The sequence below is a fragment of the Plecotus auritus genome (assembly GCF_963455305.1).
Source record: "Plecotus auritus genome assembly, chromosome: 9".
In the NCBI taxonomy this organism is placed as follows: Eukaryota; Metazoa; Chordata; class Mammalia; order Chiroptera; family Vespertilionidae; genus Plecotus; species Plecotus auritus.
In genome coordinates, this window is record NC_137783.1 from 149,589,532 (window position 1) to 149,617,075 (window position 27,544).

The 27,544-nt window shown below is 45.1% G+C and overlaps 3 protein-coding genes across 10 annotated transcripts in view; 1 reads left to right on the plus strand and 2 right to left on the minus strand.

Annotated features, from left to right (window-relative positions):
- Positions 1 to 1,970, plus strand: part of PC (pyruvate carboxylase) — a 66,725-nt gene extending 64,755 nt beyond the window's left edge. For all 4 annotated transcript variants that reach the window (XM_080642712.1, XM_080642713.1, XM_080642715.1 and 1 more), the window contains exons 18-22: positions 36 to 280; positions 364 to 543; positions 618 to 866; positions 1,135 to 1,275; positions 1,353 to 1,970. In XM_080642712.1, coding sequence (XP_080498838.1) covers positions 36 to 280; positions 364 to 543; positions 618 to 866; positions 1,135 to 1,275; positions 1,353 to 1,601 — 1,064 coding nt within the window. In that variant the 3' untranslated portion in view covers positions 1,602 to 1,970. The remainder of the gene's footprint in view (positions 1 to 35; positions 281 to 363; positions 544 to 617; positions 867 to 1,134; positions 1,276 to 1,352) is intronic.
- A 1,290-nt stretch (positions 1,971 to 3,260) lies between these two features.
- RCE1 (Ras converting CAAX endopeptidase 1) lies at positions 3,261 to 6,650 on the minus strand. 5 transcript variants are annotated; one of them, XM_080641541.1, is made up of 8 exons: positions 6,616 to 6,650; positions 6,056 to 6,158; positions 5,878 to 5,961; positions 5,549 to 5,627; positions 4,918 to 5,085; positions 4,724 to 4,795; positions 4,399 to 4,461; positions 3,261 to 4,118 (listed from the first exon to the last, which is right to left on the minus strand). In XM_080641541.1, exons 3-8 carry the CDS (start codon positions 5,935 to 5,937, stop codon positions 3,883 to 3,885), a joined length of 678 nt encoding a protein of 225 aa, XP_080497667.1. In that variant the 5' UTR covers positions 5,938 to 5,961; positions 6,056 to 6,158; positions 6,616 to 6,650; the 3' UTR covers positions 3,261 to 3,882. The 5 variants fall into 5 exon arrangements, with proteins under 5 accessions (XP_080497667.1, XP_080497664.1, XP_080497668.1 ...); XM_080641538.1 differs by having other exon boundaries at positions 6,294 to 6,645; XM_080641542.1 differs by lacking the exon at positions 6,616 to 6,650 and adding an exon at positions 6,294 to 6,323 and having other exon boundaries at positions 5,878 to 5,957.
- Positions 6,637 to 27,544, minus strand: part of TOP6BL (TOP6B like initiator of meiotic double strand breaks) — a 48,947-nt gene continuing 28,039 nt past the window's right edge. Inside the window, exons 9-16 of the mRNA XM_080641543.1 lie at positions 26,600 to 26,746; positions 24,659 to 24,805; positions 20,096 to 20,217; positions 19,271 to 19,381; positions 16,092 to 16,190; positions 8,408 to 8,486; positions 6,846 to 7,033; positions 6,637 to 6,758 (exon numbers count right to left, since the gene is read on the minus strand). Coding sequence (XP_080497669.1) covers positions 6,699 to 6,758; positions 6,846 to 7,033; positions 8,408 to 8,486; positions 16,092 to 16,190; positions 19,271 to 19,381; positions 20,096 to 20,217; positions 24,659 to 24,805; positions 26,600 to 26,746 — 953 coding nt within the window. The 3' untranslated portion in view covers positions 6,637 to 6,698. The remainder of the gene's footprint in view (positions 6,759 to 6,845; positions 7,034 to 8,407; positions 8,487 to 16,091; positions 16,191 to 19,270; positions 19,382 to 20,095; positions 20,218 to 24,658; positions 24,806 to 26,599; positions 26,747 to 27,544) is intronic.

Consider the following 27,544-nt stretch of genomic DNA (forward strand, 5'->3'; position numbering starts at 1 on the left):
TTTCCAACCCCTCCCCTGCCTCTGGCTCCCTGCAGGGGTACCCCTGGAGCGCGTGTTTGACTACAGTGAGTACTGGGAGGGGGCCCGGGGACTGTATGCGGCCTTTGACTGCACGGCTACCATGAAGTCTGGCAACTCGGATGTGTATGAGAATGAGATACCAGGGGGTCAGTACACCAACCTGCACTTCCAGGCACACAGCATGGGGCTCGGCTCCAAGTTCAAGGAAGTCAAGAAGGCCTACGTGGAGGCCAACCAGATGCTAGGTGACCTCATCAAGGTAAGCCAGGCCGTGTCCTTTCCTGTGCTTCTGGGCTTCCGTAAGGTGCCTGGCACTCTGATCCAAGGGGCCTATCTCCTCAGGTGACACCCTCCTCCAAAATCGTGGGGGATCTGGCCCAGTTCATGGTGCAGAATGGGTTAAGCCGGGCAGAGGCTGAGGCCCAAGCAGAAGAGCTGTCCTTCCCCCGCTCTGTGGTGGAGTTCCTGCAGGGCTACATCGGCATCCCCCATGGGGGATTCCCTGAGCCCCTTCGTTCCAAGGTAGGGAAGCCCCAGCACAATGTGAGGTGGGATTGGTACGAGAATTAGGTCTGATCCTCTGCTGTGCTCCCCAGGTGTTAAAGGACCTGCCAAGGGTGGAGGGACGGCCTGGAGCCTCTCTCCCTCCCCTGGATCTGCAGGCGCTGGAGAAGGAACTGATAGAGCGGCATGGGGAGGAGCTGACCCCAGAGGACGTGCTCTCAGCAGCCATGTACCCTGATGTCTTCACTAACTTCAAGGACTTCACTTCCACCTTTGGGCCTGTGGATAGCCTCAATACCCGCCTCTTCCTGCAGGGTCCCAAAATTGCAGAGGAGTTTGAGGTCAGTGGCTCTGGCATCTTTGTACACTTCAGACTAGGAGCCCTACCCCCACCCCCGCCGCCCCCAGCACATCCAGAGTGCCAGACTGGCCTGGCTATCACTGGGCCTTGAGTGCTACGGGTACACCAAGGACCCTTAGGAGACCAGGGAGCTAGGCCTTTGTTAGTAAGGAGCTGAGACTCAAGGTGGGGACTTGCCTAGGACTGTGTAAGGGGGCTGCTCTCCCCATACCTGCCCCTTCAGCTTAACTCCCACATCCTCCCTGCAGGTGGAACTGGAGAGGGGCAAGACACTGCACATCAAAGCCCTGGCCGTCAGTGACCTGAACTGGGCCGGCCAGAGGCAGGTCTTCTTTGAGCTCAATGGGCAGCTGCGGTCCATTCTGGTCAAGGACACTCAGGCCATGAAGGTAAGGCTCCCCCTGTGCCAGCTAGGTGGTGGGGATGGGTAGGGCCTGGAGTTTCATGTCTCCTCTGCCACCTGCAGGAGATGCACTTCCACCCCAAGGCCCTGAAGGATGTGAAGGGCCAGATCGGGGCACCTATGCCTGGGAAGATGATAGACATCAAGGTGGCAGCAGGGGACAAGGTGGCCAAAGGCCAGCCCCTGTGTGTGCTCAGCGCCATGAAGATGGAGACTGTGGTGACCTCACCCATGGAAGGCACTGTCCGCAAGGTCCATGTAACCACAGATATGACACTGGAGGGTGATGACCTTATCCTGGAAATTGAGTGATGTTGCCTGACTTGCAACCTGGCGATCCCCACCCCAAGCCTTCTATAGACGCTGTGCTGCCAGGGCAGGCCCAGGCCAGCCAGTGCCTGAGTGCAAGAAGGCTTGGCACTGGAGCTCCTGGCCTCAGCTGCTTACAGCAGGAGACAGTGACTGCGGTGGCCCATCCCCTTTCTCCAGCCATCTTGTCTTTTCCCTGTTGGTGGACAGCAGCTCACTTACTCACCTCTTGCCAAATGAGGGTCCTATCCTTGCTGGAGACTAGAGGTGGTGGCACAGGTGGGCCTAGGATCCAGGAGAGCAGATTTAGGGGGTCCTACCTGGGCCCCAGGTCCTGAGAACTTGGCTCAATAAAACTGACTTTCACCTGCCCTCCATCGTGGGTCCTTTGCAGCCCACCCCACATGCCACTCAGAGAGGGCAGAGCTGCCCCTTTGACTCTCCTCAGGCTAGTTGTATATTCTTCCTTGAGAGTAGTGAGGATAATAGTAGTGGCCTTGATTTAAGCTACTACTGAGTACCTACTGTATACACCTCCCAAAATTACTGAGAGCTTGGAGAGGGGTGGAGGAAGTGGCTCAAGTAATCAACCTTCACCCATTTTATGGACACAGATGCGGAGTCATGGGAAGGACCCCACAGCTAGTAAGAGGCAGAGGGTTCAAACCTAAGCTGTCAGTGAACTTGCTTCCCAACCAAACTGCTTTACATTCTAAACTCTGGGCCAGCCTCGCACCCCATTCTTTTAGGACTGGATGCAAATAGGCACCAGTTCTGGAAAGCAGGCGAGACCCTCAGTATAGGAACCTCCAGGTATGAGGATTTTGGTGGGAGGCTGGGAGCACTCGATGGAGATTCTCAGGATTTAATCCTGCCCATCCCCCATTATTAGCTCTCAGGAGAATCCGATCCTGAGCCCGTTCCCCACCAGCAGGGTGAAACAGTAACCCTGCCTGTGGCACTGCATGCTGCCACTGCATAGGGAGATGAGGGTGGTGGGGTTTGGGGGGACAGTTCCTGAGCAGAAACAGGATGAGGTAGGGCAGAGCCTAGATACCCTGACTCCCAGGGATCCATCCTAGCACCCTGCCAGCCAAGTGCTCCCAGGGTATTATAATCTAATCTTTGGCATGGGCCTGGGCTTCCTCCTCTTTGGTCTCCAAGATTCCAATGGCACCCTCTGAACAGGTCTACGCTCACCCCTTCTGCCTCCAACAGCTGCTGCACAGAGCTCTCCGCAAGGTAGGTGTGCGACAGCCACAGCCAGCCTAGGGGCGCCATGAGTAGTGACTGCACACCCATTTCCTGTCCTTCAGCCACCAGCCTCGGAGAATGGGACCTGAAAGCCATTCTAAAAATAAGAGGAAGAGCAGAGAACAGCAGGTTCTAAGAACCTCGAATTACAGTGCTCTCCTCAAGGCCTTTGTTCCGGGTTCCTCCAGGGACAGACAAGCAGCATGGTGGCAGAGGTCCAAGGTGGAGACTAGAACAGCCTCTACTTCCACGTACTCTGAACTAGTGGTTCTAACATTTTGGGTCTATTTGCTCTTACATAATTCGAGGCTGGTAAACTTTGGGGAGATCCTGGTGGAGGCGACCCTCCACCCTCTCAGAAGACAAAAGTTGGAGGCTCTATCACTGGGGTCAGGGCGCTGGGTCCCACTTCCTGGTGGCCAAGTCACAGGCCCTGAAATGAGTGGGCCCACACCTGGTACCTACAGTCCCAGATTCACCTCTGCTAGGACTTGGGGCCTGGCTCAGTAAGAAGGAAGCTACGAGACCCAAGTCAGACAGAGGCCCGCATCCTGTCTCCCTACCGCAGGGAATGTCCCTACCAGGCATACTCCCAAGACTCCAAACAGACTAACTCCCAAAGGTCCAAGGCCATGTTACCCAAGTTAAATCTCTTTAATATCCCAATACAAAGTCCTGATGCAAAAAGTCAGTGAGAAAACCCTGGGAAGAAGTTGGGGGAGAAGGGGTTCTGTAAATTCTATCCCTCAGCAGCTTTTCAGGGACAGAGGAGCTGAGAGAAGCAGCAGTCCAGTGAGGGAGGGAGTGCACAGCTCCTGGGGCCTGCTCCTCACTCCCCTTTCAAGAGGGGCCGCACCTTTTGGCTATCTGCTTCTTTTTCTTGGTCCCTGGGATTTAACTAGCTCTGGCTTCAATCCCCTACAAAAATTCCTGAGATCTCGGGACCCCAGCCAGCTCCTCCCCTGCAGGACCCCTTGATGGGGAGGGGCTGAGGAGCCCATGAGAGTTCATAGGTGTACAGAAGCATGGGTCAGGAGCACAGGGGAGCCTCTGAGTCCCCTGCTTGCTCCAAAAGCACACAAAGGGGAAGACTGCCGTAGAGCTTCGGGTCCGTAAGGGGCTGGAGTAGAAGCAGGAAGAGTCCTACACCCAGGGCATAGCCTGCCAGCAGGGGCCGCCTCTGTGGATGCTCCAGGGCTGCACATACAGCAGGGAAACCCATGTAATTGCAGAAGGAGTGGCAGAGAACTGGCCCAATCAGGTGTCCTGGGGAGGGGAGACAGAACAGCTCTAGAGTAGTTCCACCACATCTTCGGGAAACTACCCTCATCCCCTGGATCAGTGTCCCACCTGTCTACCCACATACCATGGCCTCTGCTTGCTTCCACCTCTCAAACCTCACCAGGCTGAGGGCCCTGCCTTAGCTTGTCTCAAGGACTATGGTTAAAAAAAAAAAGTTGCTCATAAAACACACAGTTTTCCCAGTCTCCCACCTACTCCTATAGGCCCCTGAACACCTGGGCATCGTGAGGGACTGAGGACCAACCTGTACGGATGAAGAGGAAAGCAGTGTAGGCACCAAAGACAGCTGTGTAGGAGAACTGGAACGCTGGAAACAGGGAGGCCATGAGTGACCACACCTGCATGCCCTTCCTGTCCCAGCACTGTACACCCATCAGCCAGAGATATCCCCTTCCCCCTGGGGGCAGTGACTACCTGCCCCAGCACCTATAGCTGTACTCTACACCCCCAATCCTGGCCCCTCCAATATTATAGCCCTCTGTTCCCAATTCTTTCATAGTGGCTAATTTAGGGACACCCTCACACCCCCCCAATCCAGGATTACCCGAAGCACACTCTCTAGGACTCACCTGCAGACAAGAAGATGCTCCCCACACTGCTCTGACGGAATCGAAGCTGCTCAAAAATGTGGTGAAAATGGGCTGGGAAGAAGGCAAGAACCACATCACATTGCTCTCAGCCTGCCCTCTATGCCCCACCGCCCCAAGCCCCATTCTCAGCTCTCATGCTAGGAACATGTCAGAGGACCAGGTTGCACACTCACCAACTCCAAAGAATAGTGGGCAGGTGAACACGGCAGGGCCCAGGCCCGTACACGGTGCTAACATGGGCAGCATGCAGGCCCGAAACACTAGCTCCTCTGTAAGGGGCGCAATCACTTGGTTCCGAAGCCAACGCATGTCCATGAGGCAGCGGGCCCAGGAGCGAGGGGCTAGGGAGGGGATTCAAGACAAGCAAAGAGAGGCTAGCTATTGACAAGAGACTCTAGAGGCCTCCCACAACCTTTTCCTGGCCAAACTCAGGTTAGGCATTCATACTCAGAACAGGTAAGGGTCCAGCTTTGTTTACCAGCATAAGACAATGTTTCAAGAAGACAATGGGAAGGCCATTAGTAGCTGAGGTAGGATATCTGGAAACATCAAAATCTGCCCAAGACTAACTCTGGCTTGGAGAAGCCAAAGGTTAGGGGAAATAGAAATGCTCTCTAGTCCACACCAAATACACTTTTAGGGGTCCCTAGGAGGATCCCTAAATATCAGGAACCAACTCTTAGATATGTTCCCGTCTTACTGATGAGGAAATATAAAACATCTCACACCTCATGTTCAGTCCCATCATGATTCCCTCTGTCCTGGACTGCCTGCTTGCTTTTTCTCTTGGCCCTGAGGACTCACCTAAGACAACCTTTAACCCATCTGCCAGGTCACAGGGGCAATCCATTGAGAGCTGCATCAGTGGGCCCAGAAAAAGGATCTGGAGACACAAAAACAGGAGCAATCAAATGAAAGACTTCAACTACAATCCACTGCTTGTGCCCAGAGAAGGCCCCAAGTTTCCTATTCTCAGCCGGGGTTTCCCCACCAATGCATACCCGAGGACCTCGCGCCATTTCACAATTCCTGTCTCCCATTAGGCACAAACTGGACAAGGAGGGTAAGTAAAAAGGTCACAGAAAGTCATGCTAATACAAAGAACAGAGGAGCAAAGATAGTGGAGGACTCACCATGGTCAGCAGCAGGGGCAGCAGTGCTGCTGGGAAAATGCCCTCCAGCCTGAAGCCCATCAGCGTGAGCAGGGATGTGCCTGGCTGAGCCACAGGAAAGGAAGCATCAGTCTTGCTCCCTCCCCCAAAGACCCCTGAGATCTCTCCCCTGTTGCCCTCTGCCCCGCCTCCTTTGCACCTGGATGCCTGTGAGTTCCCTCCAGAGTAGCACGCAGAGGGGCGAGAGACTGGACACCACTAGGACACTGGTGAAGCGCCGCTTGATGACGGCAGGGTGGTCCCTACGGAGGGGGCATTAAGTTCAGGGGCCCAAAATCGCCTCCCGACAGCGCAGCCCCGCCCTCAGTTCACCCAAGCTCCGCCCGCAACCCCGCCTCGTGGAGGGGCGGGTTCCGCCGCGCGCGCAGCCCCCGCACCTGGGCAGCTCGCTCTTCCAGACATAGAGGCTGCCTACATAGGAGCAGGCGAGGCTGAGACAGGAGAACACAGACACCCAGCAGCACAACCCGGGGCCCGGACCTCCCAGAGCCGCCGACTCGGGTTGCCGCTCGGGTCGCGACACCGACAGCAGACGCAACCCGTCCCCGCCCAGCGCCGCCATCGCGCCCGGACCCGCGGCGCGCACCAGTGACGCTAGCCGGCTGTCTCGGCCCGCGCCTGCGGGAAGCTCTGGTTACGTCATCCGGCAGCGCGGATCCTCGGCCCCGCCCTCGACACTGAAACAGACCCGGAGCTCACGGAGCAGGTTTATTGAACAACAGACTACACGTGTCCTCAACATCTTCCAAGCTGATGCGGAGGCGCGGGGGAGAGGGCTTGGCTCAGGGGCTGGGACTCAGCCACTCGGACAGATTGGAGATTTCCTGCAGCCACAGTGCGTCCTGCGAGAGGAAGGGGGGCCCCGGAGTGAGGACGCCTCGGTAGCATTCGGGTCCCCGCCCTCCCCTGCGCAGCCCTCGCCTCATTACCTCCGGGCTGTTCCCGGGGCCCGCCCCGCTTCCGCTAGGAGTCATGGAGGCCGCGGGGGGCTCCCCACGGCGCAGAGGAGCCTCTGATGGACTCGGGCCCCTGGCAGAGTGGAAAGCCCATGTTCCCTCCACGACCTGGTGGAGGCTGCCCTTCTTAAGCTTCTTGTTGGCTACTAGCCCGCTGGTCCCTAGGAGAAAACGCACACTCATGCCTTGGCCCTGTACTGGAAAAGACCCTTGGGGGAAACCTGGGAGGAAGGGAGGAGCTGGGGGCCAGCTCTATCAACTCTCCCACCTCAGAACTGTCCTGATCAAAACCCAGCAGCCCCAGGCCTTCAGGTACAGGCTGGGGCTGCAGAATGGTATCACGTCTCTCTATCCCGCCTCAGTTAAGCCTGGGAAGGAGCCTGTGAATTGTACCAAGCCCTCACTTGGGACTCGGGTCCACTTGATCACTGCAGATTCTTCGTGGAGTTTGCACTTTCCAGCTCCTCCCTCCCTGCCAAGCTCTGATTGCCCTGCGTGAAATCTGACCTCACTTCTCTCAGTGTATTGGGCAGTGCCAATAGGCAGCCTTCCTATTGATTGATTCACTTGTGCAAATTTAAAGCACTGTTTTGTCCGACAATGCATCCCTGTTAGAGACAGACCAGCCAGGTTGCCTGGGTTTGATTTCTGACTCTGCCATTTACTAGCTGTGTGACCTCGGGTAGGTTTATTAACACCTGGGCCTTGGTTTCCTCATCTGTAAAATGAGAAAACAATAGTACCTATACCTCAGTATTATTTTGAAAAGAGCATTTAAACACTTTAAAAAATTCAGAACAGTGCCTGGCATCTGCACCATACAGACTCAGGCACCAATGTCTATGGTTATTTCCATCTATGGTTATTTACATGTATACATCCCTGGCCCTGCAGTATGATCACCATCACATCACATACACTGACACCTCCCCGTAACACATCAAAGTTAAGGTGGTATCTGCACCCAGGAGCAGCCTCCAGAGCCCCAAACAGATTGGTAACCAAAACTAAGGAGTTATACGCCCTGACCGGTTTGGCTCAGTGGATAGAGCGTCGGCCTGTGGACTGAAGGGTCCCAGGTTCCATTCCGGTCAAGGGCATGTACCTTGGTTGCGGGCACATCCCCAATAGGGGGTGTGCAAGAGGCAGCTGATCAATGTTTCTCATTGATGTTTCTAACTCTCTATCCCTCTCCCTTCCTCTCTGTAAAAAATCAATAAAATATATTTTTTAAAAAAACTAAGGAGTTATAGTATCAATGCTAATAATCAAAAGAATGAACAAACTGGATTCAGGGCCCCACCCCATCATGCACATCTATAACTACACAAACTATGAGAACTTTCTAGTCCTATCATATCAGCTTTTGAGATGGAATGCCTCCTACTGCCCCAGCACACCCATAGTAGTGGTGGGAGCCAACCAAATCCCAGACGGAAACTGCTATGGGGAAAGGTGCAGTTTGAAGGCCTTTAAGTTATGCTTTTTTACTTCCCAGCTTTGATCCAGAGCTGACTGAAAAGCTGAAAGCTTACCTGCATGGAGCTCCAGGCTGCTGTTCTCATGTGCATCCTCTATGCTCTCCTCTGTATCATTTTTCTCTGGGTGCAGTTGCTTAAAAAATTAGAAGTCCTAAGTTAGTTTTGCAGAAGGCAAGGCACATGTGAATACTCCTACGCAGCCTCCAACTTCCAAGATTTCCTTTTGCTAGAGCCTTTGCAGCTTACTCCAGCATTTCCTTACTCTGAACTCTGGTCACTCACCTACTGTCTGCCCCACTCTCAGACTCTGAGGTATCTACTGCATGCCCCTGTTCATTATTTTTATATGTCGATGTCTGTTTTTCTCTATCACAAACTCCTTGAAAGGTAAGGTTCATCATGCTTACATCTCTTTATATCTAGCATAGTACCTTGCACAGGGTAAATGCTCAAAAATGACTGAGCAAAGGGCATGTTTTATAGTCCTCCGTAGCTTTGCAAAGCCCTGCCACATTTGGTTCAATTTGGACAGAGAAACAAAGATACTAAGATCAGAACCCAATTCTAGCTCCTTGTTTTTCAAGAATACAAGTGTATAAAAATAGATATCCTCTTCAAAGTTTAAAATTTTTGTGCTTCCAAAGACTACAGAAAATGCAAAGTCAACACAAGAAAGGAAAAAATATTTGCAAATCATATCTGATAAGGTATTTGTATCAAGAATAAAGAACTCATATAACTCAACAATAAAACAACAGATAATCCAATTAAAAAACGGTTTGACAAAGGAACTGAATGACATTTCTCCAAAGAGGGACATATGTCCAATATGCACATGAAAGATGATTAACATCATTAGTCATTACAGAAATGCAAATCAAAACCACTATACTTTACACCCATTATGATGATGATAATAATAGTAGACCATAACAAGTATTGGTGAGGATATGGAAAAATTGTAACCATTATATAGTATTGGTGGGAGAGTAAAATGATGCAGCCTGTTTGGAAAATAGTTTGGAAGTTCCTCAAAAAGTTAAATACAGAGTTATGACCCAGCAATTTTACTAGATATATACCCAAGAGAATTACAAACATATCCACACAAAAAGTGTTCATAGCATTATTCATAATAGCCAAAAAGTGGAAATAACCCAAATGTCCACCACCTGATAAAGGGAGGAATAAAATGTGGCACTTATCCACGGCTTCATTTTCTGTGGTTTCAGTTACCCATGGTCAACCTCAGTCCAAAAATATTGAATGGAAAATTCCATAAATAAGCAATTCATAAATTTTAAATTGCGCACCATTCTGAGTAGTGTGATGAAATCTCATGCTGTCCCACTCCATCCCACTTAGGACATGAACCCTCCCATTGTCCAGCGTATCCACACTGTAGACACTCCCTGCCTGTTAGTAGCCATCTCGGTTATCAGATTGACTGTTGGTGTATCACAGTGTTTGTGTAAAAATGTTAATTCATTTAAATCGGTGGTTCTCAACCTTTCTAATGCCGCGACCATTTAATACAGTTCCTCATGTTGTGGTGACCCCCAACCATAAAATTATTTTCATTGCTACTTCATAACTGTAATTTTGCTACTGTTATGAATCATAATGTAAATATCTGTGTTTTCCGATGGTCTTGGGCTCTACAGCAGTGCACGTCATAGCTACTGGTCAAACAAACGGTTGCTTAAGTTTTTATATATGATTCTATCATACTGTTTACTAAAATAAGTTTCCATTTCTAAGTAATTACATTCCAGCGAACATAGAAGGAGTAAAGATGGCCCCAAAGATGTGAAAAAAGAAATAGCATTAGGAAAATTTCCAAACATTTCCCCCTTCCACCTAGTTCCCATCCCCCACATTTTTTCTTGAGAGAAAGTTTGTTCTTTTATTTCACTCTAGCCTAGAAAATCTCATATAATAGATAAACCTCCTATCTTGATATTGGTCTACAAGGAAATACCCACATTCAGATTAAAGCACTGAGACTCAGAGGAGCCTTGCGTACCCTTCATCATCAGGTTCCCCAGATATGATAGACCTAGCTACCCTCGGATACACCTCCTTGGATTTAACACTCGGTGAGACATTTAGTTTTGTTCTCCCCTCACCCCACCCCAGATTACAATACTTTTCCTTAGAAAGCTGCGTTCCTGTTATTGATCCTGCTTGAGTTTAAGTTTTCAGTTCCTACATACATCTGCGACACGAAGCCCTGGAGTACTGTCTTTTTTAAAAATATATATTTTATTAACTTTTTACAGAGAGGAAGGCAGAGGGAGAGGGACAGAGTTAGAAACATCGATGAGAGAGAAACATCGATTCAGTTGCCTCCTGCACACTCCCTACTGGGGATGTGCCCGCAACCAAGGTACATGCCCTTGACTAGAATTGAACCTGGGACCCTTCAGTCCACAGGCCGACGCTCTATCACTGAGCCAAACCAGTTAGGGCTGGAGTACTGTCTTATTGACTGCTTCACAGCCCACTGTCTGCTGTTTCAATACCCAAGCTGAAAATCTCCATTCCTGGCATAACCTTTCCCTGCATATATTCCAGAAAACTCTAAAAATATATCCTCTCATTTCTTCCATCCTCCTAAGCTATATAACGGCCACAGATAGTGTTATTCTTTACCACTCCAGAGGTCAGCACTTCTACTTTACCTGTTTAGAAATGGAAACTGAGGGACTGGGTAAAAGAATTTGACCTATTATCATTGATCTTGTAATTTTTAGCTAAGCCACTGGGTGCCACTCTTGTGCCATTAAAAAGTTATCACTAGCCCTAGCCAGTTTGGCTCAGTGGATAGAGAGTTGGCCTGCAGACTAAAGGATCCCAGGTTTGATTCCAGTCAAGGGCATGTACCTAGGTTGCAGGCACTGGTCAGGGCTGATGCGGGAGGCAACCAGTCAGATTTGTCTCTCCCATATCATGTTTCTGTCTCTCCCCTTTTCTTCCACTCTCTAAAAAAATCAATGGAAAAATAGCCTCTGGTGAGGATTAACACCAATAACAAAAACAAAAGTTATCACTAAGTGGCCATTATCAGAGGAAAACAGTAACAATCTTGAGTGGAGAAGCATGAATTCTGCTCAATGCCTCTGATTACTCATCTTCACTGGGCCTCTGATCCAGTCCTATGAGGTAACAATGTTACTGAGCTTCAGAGCCAGGAGACCTCTCTACAAACCCAACCCTTGCCATTTACAGACTGTGATTCTGGGCAAATTAGAAAATTTCTCTAACCATTTTTTTTCATCTATAAAATGGAAAAACCACAACCTACCTCACAGGATCTTTGTGGAAATTAAAGTGGAAATCTTGGCATAGATTCATGAACCTTAGGTTCACCAGCCATCTGCCAAGTTAATTGGACTATGAATGGCCCTGAAGCTATGAGTCTTCACTATAGCAACAGAATGGGACAAAAGAGATCAGATTATTTCCTTTTGAGAGCTCACTAGGATATCAGAGAGGCCCAAGCAAAAGGACGTCACAGCCTTAAATACTTCAAGATCCTGCCCATCTATCCCAAGTGCTATGATAATAGCACATGCCTTAGCCTGAACCTATCCCTAGAAATCTGAAGATATGGATGGCTTTATTAAATTGAATAGTGACCCACCAAAAGATATCTCCAAGTCTTACTGCCCACCCCCCTCCAACCAGTGAATATGACCTTATTTGTAAAAGGTGTCTTTGCAGATGTAATTAGGGACCTCAAGATAAGACCATGGTGGAGTTAGAGTGGGCCCTAAATCCAGTGACACTTATTTGAGAGGAAGTCAGAGGGGAATCTGAGACAAAAAGGGAAGGCCATGTGAAGATGGAGGCAGATAATTGGAGTGATGAGCCAAAGAACATCTGGAGCCAACAGAAACTAGTAGGAGCGAGGAAGGATTCTCCCCCAGAGCCTTTGGAGGGGGGATGGCCCTGCTAATACCTTGACTTCAGACTTCTGGACTCCAGAACTGAGATAATAAAGTTCTGTTGTTTTTAAAACACCAAGTTTATGGTAACTTGTTACAGCGACCATAGGAAACGTATACAATGGACATTCACTTTTATTTGCGCAAGTTGTGAGCAGCAGCTTTCCAAGTTGGAGGGAAACCAGCAAGAGCATTTGCAGTGAACCAGTTGAATGGAACAGCTGATGCAGGCCTAGGAAGGTGCTTCCTAGAAGGTATCTATAGCCATGGAAAAAGGTGTAGCAAAGGGAGCATTTACGGAGGTTTCACTGCTGTCCTCTGCCTTTCTAGCTACAAAGCAGAAGAGGATGGGAAAATCGATGAGATGCTATAACCCTTAAGTGCCTGGGCATCTCAATTTCCTCATCCAATCAGGCAAACAGAAGTAGGAGAGGGAGAGAAGAGCAGAACTGCTAAAGGTCCTGTTATTCTCTTAAAAACAGTGTCTGTAATTTTTAAAAACAAGTTTGAGACATACTAGTAACTTGTATATACATATAATAAACTACATACATAAAGTGTACAATTTGATAAGTTTTGACATATGTACATACTTGTGAAACCATCACCACAATCAAGATAATGAACATATCCATCTCCCTCAAAAGTTTCTTCTGCACTTAAAAATCACTCCCTCCAACTCCTATACCTCCCATCTTCAAGCAACCACTGATCTGTAACTATAGCTTAGTTGGCATTTTATAGGATTTTACATAAATTCAATAATAGTATGTACTCTTGTATTTCTAGGTTTTAAAAAAATTCAGTATGGCTATTTACTCATCTTATACTTTAGATCCATGTTATTTTGTGTATCAACAGTCCATTTCTTTTATTGCTGAGTAGTAGTCCCTTGAATTGACAGACCACAATTGTTTATCCACTTACCTGCTGACACTGGGTTGTTTAGTTTTTGGCTATTAGAAATATGTCAGAGATGCCATGAACATTAATGTGTAAGTTTTTGTGTGGGCATATGCTTTCACTTCTTTTGGGTAAATACCTAGGAGAATGGCTGGGTTGTATGCCAAACTGTTCTCTAAAGTGGTTGTACCATTTTTAATTCCTACAAATAGGGTATATGAGTTCCAGGTCCTCCACATCCGTCAGCACCTGGTATGGCAGCCTTTTTACTCCAGGTAGGTGTGAAATAATATCTTACTGTGGTTTTGATTTGTATTTCCCTAATGACTAATGATGTTGAGCATCTTTCTCATATGTTTATTTGCTGTTTCTCTTCTTTTGTGAAATGTGTATTCAAATCTTTTGCCCATTTAAAAAATTGGGTTGTTTGTTTTCTTATTGAGTTTTGAGAGTTTATAAATATTCTGAATACTGTGGTAATGTTTTGAACTACATAACATGTTCACTCTTTCCTCCACCTTCCTGAACATATGGAATACAATTATAATAATAACTGCTTCAATGTCTTTGTCTACTAATTATATTTTCTGTGTCAGTTCTGGATAACTTCTAATTGAATAGCTGGTTGACCAATTGAGTTTTCTCTTCATTGTGGGTTGTATTTTCCTGTTCCTTACCATGCCTGTTAATTCTTTTTATTGGATGCAAGGCACTGTGACTATTACCTTGATGGGTGCTGGATATTTTTGTATTCCTATAAATATTTTTGAACTTTGTTCTGTGATGCCACTGAATTCCTTGGAAACACTTGATCCTTTTAGGTCTTGCTTCTGTTTTTAAGCTCTTTTAGGCAGGATCAGAGGAGTGTTTGTCATAGGTTTAACTTCCTCCATTCTACCTGATGCTCTATCTATACTAATAAAAGGGTAATATGCAAATTGATCAGGATACCCTTACAGTAACGACCAAACAGCAAGCTGCAAGGGGTGACCAGGCCGGCAGAGGGGTTATTGAGGGACCACCAAATGACTAAACAGCAGGCTGCATGGGGCGACCAGGCCAGCAGGGGGGACAGTGAGAGGTGACCAGGCTGGCAGAAGGGACAGTGAGGGGTGACCAGGTCGGCAGGGGGGGCAGTTAGGGGCAACCAGGCCAGCAGAGGGGGACAGTGTGGGGCAACCAGGCTGGCAGGGGGGACAGTGAGGGGCAACCAGGCTGGCAGGATGGACAGTGAGGGGCAACCAGGTTGGCAGGGGGGTAAGTAAGGGGCAACCAGGCCAGCAGAGGGGGGCAATGAGGGGCGACCAGGCTGGCGGGGGGGGGGGGGGGCAGTGAGGTGTGACCAGGCCGGCAGGGGGGGCAGTTAGGGGCAACCAGGCCAGCACAGGGGGGCAGTGTGGAGCAGCCAGGCCAGCAGGGGGGACAGTGAAGGGTGACCAGGCCAGCGGGGGGGGGGGCAGTTGGGGGTGACCAGGCCGGCAGGGGGGACAGTTAGGGGTAATCAGGCCAGCAGGCAGAGGCGGTTAGGGGTGATCAGGCTGGCGGGGGGGGGCAGTTAGGGGTGATCAGGCAGGCAGGCAGGTGAGCAGTTAGGAGCCAGCAGTCCCGGATTGTGAGAGGGATGTCCGAGGGGTCCCAGATTGGAGAGGGTGCAGGCTGGGCTGAGGGGACTCCACCCCATCCCCCATGCACAAATTTTGTGCACTGAGCCTCTAGTAAGTTATAAGCTTTTCTCTCTGGTTTATGGGAATAGTAACTATTCCTAGTTCTGTGTGAGCTCTTCATATTATTCCCTCTAATCCTTCTGGATGGTTCTTTACCTGGATAGTTTCTCCACATGAATGAGCTGATCAGTACTCAACTGAACACCAGTGCAGGGAGCCTCTGTATATCTCTAGAATTCTCTCTCTGTGAAGATTCTTCTTTTCTGGTACTCTGGTACTCTGCCCTGAAAACTCTAGCTGCCTTGGCATCCCTGAATTCCCAACTCCATCTATTCAATTCAGGGAGACCACTGGATTCCCTCTCCCTGTTCATCTCTCAGGAATGACTAGCCCACTTGTTGTCTGATACCCAATATCTTAAAAACCACTGTTTCAGATGTTGTGTCCAGATTTTTTGTTATTTCAAGCAGGAGGGTAAATCTGGTCCCCATTACTCCATGTTGGCCTGGAGCCACTTATAATAATTTCACTCATAATCTTTTTTATTTACTCATCTTATACTTTAGATCCAGAAAATTCAAACCTACTGATTGGAGCCAAGAGAGCTAGAAGAATGGGCTTCAGTTGGAACACTACCATCAACTACACCTGAAATTGAGATACAGAATTTCCTAGCTATAATTTCTCTTCACTCAATAGAGCAGCCTGTCACAAAACCAGGTGACCTTCTTGAGGGTAGAGACCCCAATGCAACACTATATCTTCAGCATCCAAAAAGGTTAATAGATTAAAGTATGTGTTTGATTAGGCAAAACTAAACATGAAAATTCTACCATATCATCACTATTATGAGTAGCAAGGTGCTTAGCAGTCTACATACATACATTATTTTACCCAAATCTCACAACAATCACTTTGGGTATGCATCAAAACACTTTACTGATAAAGAAACTGAGGTTTATAAAGGTTAAATAGGTTCCATAATAATACTACACAACTGGTGAGTGACAGAAACAGAAATCGAGCAACATCTAACCAGGCTCTTAACCTCTATGTAATACTACATTCTATAAAGTTTTTCTAAACCACAGGTTTCCTTGCTGAAAAGCTAACCTCAGATTGTGTTATCTAAAGCACCTGTACCTATCTACCCTGTACAGGGCTCTCATACCTCGATATGGAACATTTCCACCGAATAACTGATTATTACTTTACAATTACCTGCTTCACCTCACATGAGCAGTGGTGAAGAACTCGCTGCTGGGTGACCTCATAAAATGATTTGTGCAGTTTGGTCCCAAACTCCTGTGTGTCAGCTGCCTAAAATGAGTCAGAGATAGAATGTGTTAAGTTCCAGTATTGGCACCCAAAAAAGAAGTACCCACAGGAAGTTTATATGGAAAGGGGACAAGACAAATAGGAAGGCAAACCACAGACACTGCTCACGTCATGTTAAGAGTTTTGTTCGTTCCTGTGGGCACAGGAGAAGTAGGAAGAAGGCCTGAGATAACTTGGCATTAAACAGGTAGTAGTGGTTCCTATATTTCTTCCAATTTCTGTTACCAAAGCAAGATCTTTCAAACAAGGTGTTTTTTCTCTCCTATCTCTGTAAGACATAAATATCCCAGGGATCCATCTGTTTGTGAAGGGGTTTTATAAACTGCTTTCCTCTAAAAGAAGTTCCAAGGGAGCAAGCAAAAGTTCCACGGGAACAACTAAGGCTGATATAAGAACTTTTCCTTAGGTAAGTCTTTTAGGGAGGAAGTAAAGAAAATAATACAGTTTGCATTAAGGAATGGGTAACAGCCTCTACCTTTTAGTATAAAATTGTAGGATATCAGAATTAAAGGGGACCAGAATAATCACCTAATGCAACATACTAAATTTACAGACGAGAAAACAGAAATTCAAAAAGCAGTGACCAACCCAAGATCTCACAGCTAATTAGTACCAAAGTTAGGGATGACATAAGACGGCCAGTAGAGTGTTCTTTTCACTCCCTGCTATACTGTCCACATGACCCAGAAAGTTGAAACTATGATAAAATGCACTAGATTATAAAGGTGTTATACTTTTTGACCCAGCATCTCCATTTATAGAAATTTATTCTAGGAAATAATTCAAAAGAAGCAAGACATCTACAGTTACAAACAATAAGACACTATTTAAAAACAAAAAGCTTTAAGCTTTGGTCTCTTAATGTGGTTATTTATTCCTTGAAAAGGAGGCAGTATGAAGTAAGAAATGTGTTACCAAAAGTACACAGGATGAAGAAATTCAGAAAGTAGAAGATATTATCTAAAGCACTATTTATACTGGCAAAAAGAATGTAAACGACTTAAATGTTTATCATTAGAGGAATGTTTCATTAAATTAAACTGACATAGTGGAATACCAGGTAACAATACAAATTCTAAGACAGCTGAAACAGGGAAAAGTCAAGTTATATATAAATACAGAACACTTTGGTTATAGCTATCCTACCTAATAAAGAGGGAATATGCTAACTGACACTCACGCTGTTGCAAAGATGGTGGCACCCACAGCCAATAAGGAGGGAATATGCTATTTGACTGCAACACCCTCAAAGATGGCAGCACCCACAGCCACAAGATGGCAGCACCCAGTCCCCTCAGCCCCGCTGAGGCAGCAGGTGCATGGCAAGGCCCCACGTGCCTGCCTCCGGAGTTCCCCAGTCCCCTCAGCCCCCCAGCCGCCCAGAGCCGGCCCGAGGTGCAGGCAAGCCTCGGATGGCAGCTGCCCAGCCACCCAGGACCACAGGAAGCTCAGGTAACCAGGGCCGGCTGAGGCTTGCGCTGCCAGCAGTGGCAGCAGCAGAGGTGTAATAGGGCATCGCCTTCCCCTGATCGCCGGGTTGCCTCCCGCCCCTGAGAGCTCCTGGACTGTGAGAGGGGGCAGGCTGGGCTGAGTGACCCCCCACTCCAGTGCATGAATTTTCATGCACCGGGCCTCTAGTGTAATATATGAGATAATATGCCAAAATGTTAAATTAGAGTGATAAAGTTTATAAGTTATTATTTAAAATGTAATGTGTAGCCCGGACAGTGTGGCTCAGTGACTGAGTGTCAACCTATGAATCAGAATGTCATGGTTCAATTCCTGGTCAGGGCACATGCCCGGGTTGCAGGCTTGATCCCCAGTGAGGGGTGTGCAGGAGGCAGCCAATCAATGATTCTCTCTCATCATTGATGTTTCTATCTCTCCCTCTCTCTTCCTCTCTGAAATCAATAAACATATATTAAAATAAAATAAAATGTAATGTGTATACTATCTTCAAGAAGAAAGTTTAAGAAATAAAGTCACAGATATGGAATAAATATGTTAGCCCCATTAATAATACCAAATGGTCCACACACACTCCCAAAAGGAAGGAAAGAAACTAACATCTATTGGGAACCTTCCATATGTTATGCACTTTCACATTTAGCCCTTACCCTCATAATCACTCTCTGAGGTACTATTAATTTTTCCAATTTATAGATGAAGCTCAGAGAAGTTAAGTACAGGCCTAAATCCACATAGCTAGTAAGTAAATAAGCTAAGATTTGAACTTAGGCCTCTGATTCCCAAACTTGTTATATACTATTCCATACTGCCAGATAAATGTCATACTGATGGCTGCTGAGTTATTTCAATGTATTCTGTCACCATGAGGTAATAGAACATTCTTCAACAAGGAATTGAGAATCACTGACCTAATCCTAGCTCTGCTCATAACTAGTTGTGTGACCTAAAGGAAGTAGAAATTTTAAATAACTTGTTTTCTCATTTATAAAATAGTATACACACCACTATCCATTCAACAAATATTTCTCTTTTTGTGTTACTCCTCACCCGAGAATATTTTTCCCATTGATTTTTAGAGAGTGGAAAGAAGGGATGGAGAGGGAAAGGGAGAGGGAGAGGGAGAGGGTGAAAGGGGAGGGGGAGGGGGAGGGGGAGAAGGAAGGAGAGAGGGAGGGGGAGAGAGAGAAACATTGATGTGAAAGAGACGCATTGATTAGTTGCCTCCCACATGCACCACGCCAGCCAGGGCTCAACAAATACTTCTTAAAACACTCACCACAGGTGGCTCTGTTGGTTTGAGCATCATCCCATACACCAAAAGGCTGTGGGTTGGATTCCTGGTTAGGGCACATTCCTAAGTTGCAGGTTCTATCCCTGGTTAGGGCGTGTACAGGAGACAGCTAATGTTTCTCTCTCACATTGAGATCTCTCTCTCTCTCTCTCCCCCGGCACTTAACATAGGCCTGGTACTATATAGGTTCACAATAGGATCTAATTCAATAATGTTCCTAAAAGCACTGTGCATATTACTAAGATAGGTATAATGTCATTGAAACTCTGGCACTTTAAAGCATCCCCAATCTCCTACTAACATGAAGGGCCTGAAGGCAGATCTTTCGGAAGCTGCAGCTGGTGCTGCCAGTCACAATACTCATGATGGAATTCACAGCCACAGAGAGTGAGGTCTGGAATTTCTGATGAACCTAGGAAACATAACAAGTAAGGGGAGACCACAAACTGCTGGTTCAGAGAATCCCAAAGGGACCAAAGATTTCAGTCAGAGCAAGATTTCACAATTCTTCCCCCTCCATCAACAATAGTTACTGAGACCATGACATGTAAAGGACACAGGATTGAAATAAGTAAAAAATGTTTTCTCATTTCACAGGGATGATTCAGAAAAAACAAGCAATAAGACACTGGGTCACTAAATAGATATGCTTCCAATTTAAAAACAAAAAGCTTTAAGCTTTGGTTTCTTAGTGTGGTTGTTTTGGCCATATAAAAGAAGAAATATGTTACCAAAAGTACACAGGATGAAGGAATTCAGAAAGTAAAGTAAGAGAAAGTGTGTTATAAGGGTTAGGAAATGGGAGCAGTAGCTCCAGAGGGATGTGTGGGAAAGGGAGATGTAGGGTTAAGGCAGAGGAGCACTGAGTCACTTCTCTCTATTATTCCATCCCTGTTTAATCAAACTTACCTACTGGGGAGTAAAGCTAACCAGCTAGTTACAGTGACCAATGTACGTTAAAGCTTGAGTTCCTAGGCTAGATGCAGTATACGTGATCAGCTCAAGGGACAAAAGAGGAGAGAAGAGGCATTAGGAAGGACAGGGTCTCAGGCCCTATTTACCATATATTCTAGCTATCATTTTCATGGAGAGAATAGGAGAAAGAAAATTGTGAATTTCTTATTACCTTAGCAACCTGATGATGCTGCTCCAAGGCCTGGTCCACAGCAAACTGGATGGAATCTTGCACCACGCTGTGGCTCTCTTGGAGGATGGTACTGAGATGAGCTGTGAGCAAAGTGTGAATTCCTAAAGGAAGGGAGAATGTTCATAGCCCTGAATGAGCATGACCATTTCAAAGCTGTTGCTCATGTGCTAGTTCATTCCTACCCACAAATAATTACTGTTTTAGACCACACACACACACCAACAATGTACAAACTCACCCAATTCCCACCTACAAATGAAAGACAGCTGAGGAAAACTAAAGTGAACAATGACATTTGGGGATGAGGGGTGTGCCCTGACAGGGAATCCAACCAGCAACTTTTCAGAGCACAGGATGATGCCCAACTAACTGAGCTACACCAGCCAGGGCTAACATTACTTTTGAAGAAACAAGTGTGGGGTCCTGTTTAATTCATATCAGAAACATAATTACATACCACATGCTATAAACAATGATACTAGTGACTCCAAAGGAGAGAGAACGCCTCCTGCAGAGTGTTTAACCCTACTGCACTCCTATCTGAGCATCACCGTCGTGATGAGCCAATTATTGCCTGTGTGTCGCCAATCCTTTCAGATGTGCTGTGGTACAGAAAAAGTAAAAACTCACAACACTACTCTAAAAACTGCAGGTCTTTTTAAATGGGAGACTATCTCTGATAAAGTAATCATAGGTACCACTGCTCAGCATCATTCAGAAAAGCTAAAATGTGAGAGAGCTGGGCAAAATATGTCATCAAACAATAGGCTAGCAATTATGATCCTTTTGAAACAAAGACAGACAAATTCCCCCTATAGGACACATGGAAAAAATGCTTCTTAATTAATCTTTCTTTTTTCAGTGTTTTTCTACTCTCCACTGGGTAGTCTGTACAAATATACAATAGTGAAACAGCTTATGACTGGCTGGCTTTTCTCAGGGTTGCATTAAGAATGCAAGGCAGCAGAACATTTTCTACCAAGAGGCTTTACTGGAAGGAAAGGTAATATGTGGTCTGCTCAAAAGGGGCCTGGAACTGAAATCAGGGGAACATAGATTCTAGGGTCATTTCTACTACCAACTAGTGGTGACAAATCACTTCACTTTTCTCACTTAAATACAGAAAATGGTTTTATATCACCTGTTCTCACAGGTATTTTGTGCAGATAAACTGGGATAACGTAAATGAAATGTTTTAAAATGTACATTGTAATATTCAAAGGGAAAATACTGCTATTGCTATGATGATGTCATTTGAATTACTATTTTCTACAGTTTGATTCTAAGAATAGCCTCAAGAAATCAGCTAGAACCCTTTTAAAAACAGATATTTAATTAAAAAACTACAAGTTTCTTCCTAAAACTGTAGATACCAACAGATGCCTTTAACATTGTGGCAAAATAACGAGTTAATCATAGAAAAGTTACCATGACAAGGTGGGCAGAAGGCCAATTAAGTGGTTTTTTAAGACACTGGAAGCAGACTGTGGTTCTACACAATCTGTTTCCTAAAAGGAGCTCTAGAGAAAGCTTTCAAGGGTATATGAAAAAAGAGGGGGGGGAGAGAAAAATTATTATATCTATATCCATATACTAGTATCTATATCTACTTACCCTCACAGTACATCTTCTTCAAAGGCTAGTCCTAAACTACCAGATGTGTAAGGACGTTTTAAAAGATACTATTTTTATTAATGCAGCAATGCATTTTCATTTAATCCAGTACTAAATACAACTACCTGAGATGCTGCAGGCCTTTAAAGTCTAGCTAAACAGGGGTGTTTAAACTATCACAGTACTACAAGATTGATAGGTAACAATGGCTTCTGAGGAATATGAGTTCATACTAGTAGATATGTTCAATAGATTCAGAGCATGGTATCAGATTTTATTTTATGTCATCCTAAAGAAGATTGAATATGGTGTTCCTGTTAGCAGATCTAAATAAAAAAAAGCCAAAATATCACAGATTTTTGCTGTTGTTAATCTTCACCCGAGGATATTTTTTCCATTGATTATTAGAGAGTGGAGGAGAGGTAGGGAGGGAGGGAGGAAGGGAAGGAGGGGGAGAGAGAGGGAGAGAGACAGAGAGAGACAGAGAGACAGAGAGACAGAGAGATGTGATTGATTGGTTGCCTCCTGCACATGCCCCAACCAGGGCCAGGGATCGAGAATGCAATCAAGGTAGATGCCCTTGACCTGATGCAGGCCAACACTCTAACCACTGAGAAAACCGGTTAGGGCCAAAATATCACAGATTTTGTCTTAAGAGGGTCTTTAGACTTGGAAGGGCCTTTGATATCACCTAGCCTAACAATCTTATGTTAAATACAGGGTGGGGCAAATGTAGGATTATAGCTGTTTTATGGAAAATAATATAATAATTAATAATACAAGCATAAACTGTGTTTCATATACTCTGAACTATAAACCTACTTTTGCCCTACCCTATTTATGAAAAGGAGGATCAAGTGATTTATGTGACTTGCTTCCCAAAAATAATTGAGGAATTTGGTTGCAGGGCCAAAACTGAACTCAGGTCTCTTGACTGTACCCTGAAATCCTTTCCACAATACTAAATTGCTCCTCTTATCAGCCTCTACTGTTTGAGCACAGCCAGATAACAACCCTGGCACCTTCACCTTTGACTTCCTTGCTAGAAGCCTCTTTAGTTTAGGTCTCTTCTATGTTCCCATTCCAGGGCCTTGATGAATGGAATAGTGGGGCACCAAAGAACACCAGCTCCTCAAACAGTTGCAAACCAGAGCCCAGGGAAGTAGAGCTTGTCTCCTACAGAATATACACATGTTGGGGAAAGATAGGAGTGGCATGGGTGGCAGGCAGCAGAAAGAACCCCACAGCCGACAATGGTTTGTTCATACATAGCTGGCACCAGCCAACATGAGCTCTGCTGATCTGGGGTTGGCTGTCTCGTTTCTCCTATGACTCAGTCAGTGGGAGAAGGGCCACATCAATGCCCGGAGAACAGAACCCCAAGCAAAAGCATCAGCCCAGAGAGAAAGAACACAGAGACATACCAGGAACATCAAAAGAAAGGTTATCAACCTTCCCCCAGAAGCTTATAAGCTCTGCTTCTTGCTACTTCTTCACAGTTTAGAAGGCACCGAGAAACACACTTATGTTCCAGGGGCTATTGCATTAAAATGTGTAAGCTAACTCCCACTCATACTCAGTGGTTTTCAAACTTTACTATATTTAATAATCACCTGAGAATCTTGTTAAAAATGCCAATTCTTGAGTTGTACTAGATTTTTACATTATAGCAAAATAATGAATTAATCCTTGGTCCAGGAAGCTGCACATTTTCAAATATTCCAGGTGAATCTGATGCATGTGTTTCACGGACCACAAAACAGTGAAATCACTGCTTTACCTCTAACAGAGAGAACCTTTCTGAAAACAGGTTATCACCCACCTATTAAATAAGCACCCAAGGCTCCCCCTTGTATGCCTAAAGAAGGACAATTTCTCACTTTTCGGAGGTCTATGTGGCGATCACATAAAGCCATTTATACCAATATATTCACAGAGCTCCTCATGTTGTATCTGAGAAGTTGCATCAAGGCCAAGAAAGGCAATAATATTTCTTTATTCCACCTGGAAAAGCAGTATGGAAGCGAACAGTTCACAAGCCTGAGAAGCTTTAAAAACATTCTGATACTTGAGCACTAACTTAGTCCAAAGAAATCAGAATCTCTGAAGGTGAGATTTAGGTGTTTTTTAGAAGCTCCCCAGGCAATAGTCTGTGCAGCTCAGGTTGAAAACCCATTTAAGGTAATATACCCTTTAGGGAGCATTATAGGAAGTGTCTGCTGACTTCTGGTCAACCAAATCCAGAAATGTCATCATTTAAGTAATGCTTTAAGATTCAGATCTTTCTGCCCTGGCCAGGTGACTCAGTTGATTGGAGTGTCATCTAAAGGTTGCTGGTTTGATTGTTGATCAGGACACATACCTAGGTTTTGGGTTCAATCCCTGGTTGGGGTAAGTACAGGAGGCAACCGATCCATGTTTCAGTCTCTGTCTCTCCATTCCTCCCTTCTTCTTTCTATAAAAATCAATAAAAACATTTCCTCAGTGAGGATTAAAAAAAGAAGATACAGATCTTTTCCATAGAGCATATAATTTGTTTTACTTTATTTAAGCAAGTTTTTTCTCTATTGAAATTCATTATTCTACAGAAGTATATCTAACTCAGATATGTGCATCATATAAAGTCTCCTTTTCTTTTAAAAACTATGCTTTTATTGATTTCAGAGAGAGAGGAAGAGAGAGCGAGAGGAAGACAGAAACATCAATGATGAGAGAGAATCATTGATCGGCTGCCTCCTGCATGTCCCTAACTGGGAATCAAGCCCGCAACTCGGGCATATGCCCTGACCAGGAATTGAACCTGGACTTCCAGGTTCATGGGTTGATGCTCAACCACTGAGCAACACTGGTTGGGCTAAAGTCTCCTTTTCTTTTTTCTTTTAACATGTAAGCACATCCAGGCTAGCAGCCCCATTCCCTTATACCTACCCCAGAGTTCCATTTGCTGGACTGGACACTGGCTATGGAAATCCACAAAGAGAATAAGCAGCAAAGTTTGTTCCTGAAGGTCCATATTTTGAGACTGATCCCCCTCACTGGATTCCACCTGATAACTGACATCTGGAAGCACCATATCTAGAGAACAAGATATTGCACAGTATTCTTAAATAAAGCCTTCAAAATACTAACTGGATAAAGAACCTATACCTCAAAAAAAAGAAAAATCTGAGATAAATCTAAATTTGAACACTGCCTTCTCCTCCTGAATTTATTTCTCTATCCACAGGATGGAAGCAAATAAAGTGATTCTCAGGAAGAACATCAAAACAACTAGGTGTGCCAGATGCAAACCAAGCAGCACTCCTTAGCACTTACTGAGCAGCATTATATAATAAATTCATGCATCCCTTATACAACCTTCTAAGGTAGGTATCACTAGTAAGCGGCAGAGGTCAGAGTCAAGCCTGAGTAATGGTAACAGCTAACTTGTATGGAATGCTTACTCTATGCCATGTACAATATTAAATTCTTTACATGTACTATCTCAACATTTAGACTTCACAACACTATGGCACAGGACCTATTCTTATGCCTTTTTACAGATAAGAAAAGAGGCATAGAGAGGTTAAATATGTTGCCCAACCTGAGAGAGTAAGTGGTGGAACTGTTTTAAACTGACTCCAAAATCTATATTTATAATCAGAATAGTATGTGAATTCCCAAGTAATCTGATGCCCTGTGGTGACTTTCTAGCACCTTTATCCTTTAGAATACAATCAGGATAACCCTAAATTCCACCCAGATCCATATAGAAAAGTACCTCCATGGGACCCTGATCTGTCCTTCAGAGTAAAGGGGAGGGGGCGTGAAACAAGGGGCATTTTCTACATTATTCATTTCCAAAATTAAGTGAGAAAATTCAGGCATCACAAATTGACAAAAAAATAAAGGAAATCAATAAAACATGAAAATAAAAATGAAAGAGAAGATATGGAGAGCCCTAGAAATTTAAAATCCTAATAACATGACATCTTGTTAAGACCAAACATTATTTCTTCACAAAACCTCTTACCTCCAGAGACCCTGTCCAAGGACACCCTCCTTTCAATCGAACCTCTGGAATAACCACTACGTAAGAAAAAGAGCCTTACCCCAAGGCTTACTTCCTTGATGAAGATTCTATCATTCCCCTGAGACATTGCCCATCCCATGAGGCTTCAACCTTCTCATGCCAGTCACAACTCTACAATACCTCTTCCCTAATGGTCATCTTCCTCAGGATACAATTGACCAGATTACCTTCCAAATTTCAAAGGATTCTAGCTAACAGCAGTCAAAATCAAGACTGTAAACTTCCTAGACATCAACTCATGGTTGTATATACCTATTTCCCAGTTTTGTTAGTCTAGTTTTTAAGCATCCAACTTTAAACATGATTCACCCAAAACTAATTTTGGTTAGGCTCTACATGAATATTACCGCCAGGTTCCTAGCTTTATTACTATAAGGTTTATACTCCTGCCTTGTATTTATGTAGCGTTTTAATTTTTTTCTAAGTAATTTTATGTGGGTTTTCTCATCTCATTAGGAAACATTTCTCTCCCACAAAGATGCAATTGCTCCCTTACTGACATTTATAAAACTCCAGAACTGACAGATTAAGGTACAACAGAAACCCTCTGAACAAGTCTCTAGAAGATGAAGGCCACTGGCTACTCCAGGAATAGAGGAGGCAAAAGAGGAAGTGAGAGAAGAACCAGCATCATATGGAATGCAAAAACGGCTAAGCTCTGATGGGGCTTTGTCTCTTGACACCATTTGCCTCACTCCAAGTGGTCTCTCAAACTTACACCTGGTATTTATGCTTCCTTGCATTTCTCTGATAGTCTCCAGTTTTCTTGATTCCTGTGCAAAGAGAGGGAGATATACCTCTATCCAAATTGAGATCCAAATTGGGCACCATACGCAAGTGGTACTTCTTCCAGTCAATGAAATAAGAGGTATCTTGGAAGACAGTAGTAATTGACTGTTCCTGGCTTGGCAATATCAGAGGCAGACCCGAAGGTCCATATAGAAATATGTATAGGTGCTAAAGAAAACTTTCAAATTTTAGTTTTTATATGTATTCATTTGCATAAAATAAACATATAACATTAACCTGGTTCACATTCCCAGAAATAAAGTAGTGTGCTAGGCAATTACATATTAAGCCTTTTATACATTGAAGATAGGTGTCAGGTATCAGAGATAGATAGATTCACTAGAATCCTCAGAAATTTATTCTGGGTTTAATGAGTATGAGCTATAGGTATAGTATTAGGGCAATTAGTTATTAATTCATCCTACTCATTCAATCATAGATTTGAATGATATGTCAGGTTAAACATCATACTAAGTTCTGGGGATACAAAGATGAATATCCAGATTTAATACCTACCTTCAAGTTATATTTGTAGTGTAAGAGAAACATGTAAAACCAGTAAACTGTAATACAATGTGATACATGCTAGAATAAAAGTGTACACAAAGGAATATTTTCCAATAAGTTTTTGAGTATATTCAGATTGATAAGGAAACTCCTTCTCACCTTCTCTAATCCTATTCTCTCAGACAAAGAAGGAAAGGTCCCTGAAATGGTTTCCTTCCCACTCTCATCCTCTCTCCTACCCAGGGTTTCTCTATCTCAGCACTATTGACGCTTAAGGCAAATAATCCTTTGTTGTGTGTTTCGGAAGAAGGGCTGTATTGTGCATTGTAGAATGTTTAGCCACATCCCTGGCCTTTACCCCTCCCTCCATTCATGACAATAAAAATTGTCTCCAGAGCCCAGCTGGCATGGCTCAGTGACTGAGCATCAACCTAAAAAATAGGAGG

Bases quoted from the DNA above. Each gene is read 5' to 3' on its own strand.
- RCE1 (XM_080641538.1), bottom strand. From the start codon at position 6,478: ATGGCGGCGCTGGGCGGGGACGGGTTGCGTCTGCTGTCGGTGTCGCGA. The intron at 6,159-6,293 runs GTGCGGGGGCTG...CCCCCTCCGTAG, and splicing joins TGGAAGAGCGAGCTGCCCAG to GGACCACCCTGCCGTCATCA. The intron at 5,962-6,055 runs GTGCAAAGGAGG...CCTGTGGCTCAG, and splicing joins GGGAACTCACAGGCATCCAG to CCAGGCACATCCCTGCTCAC.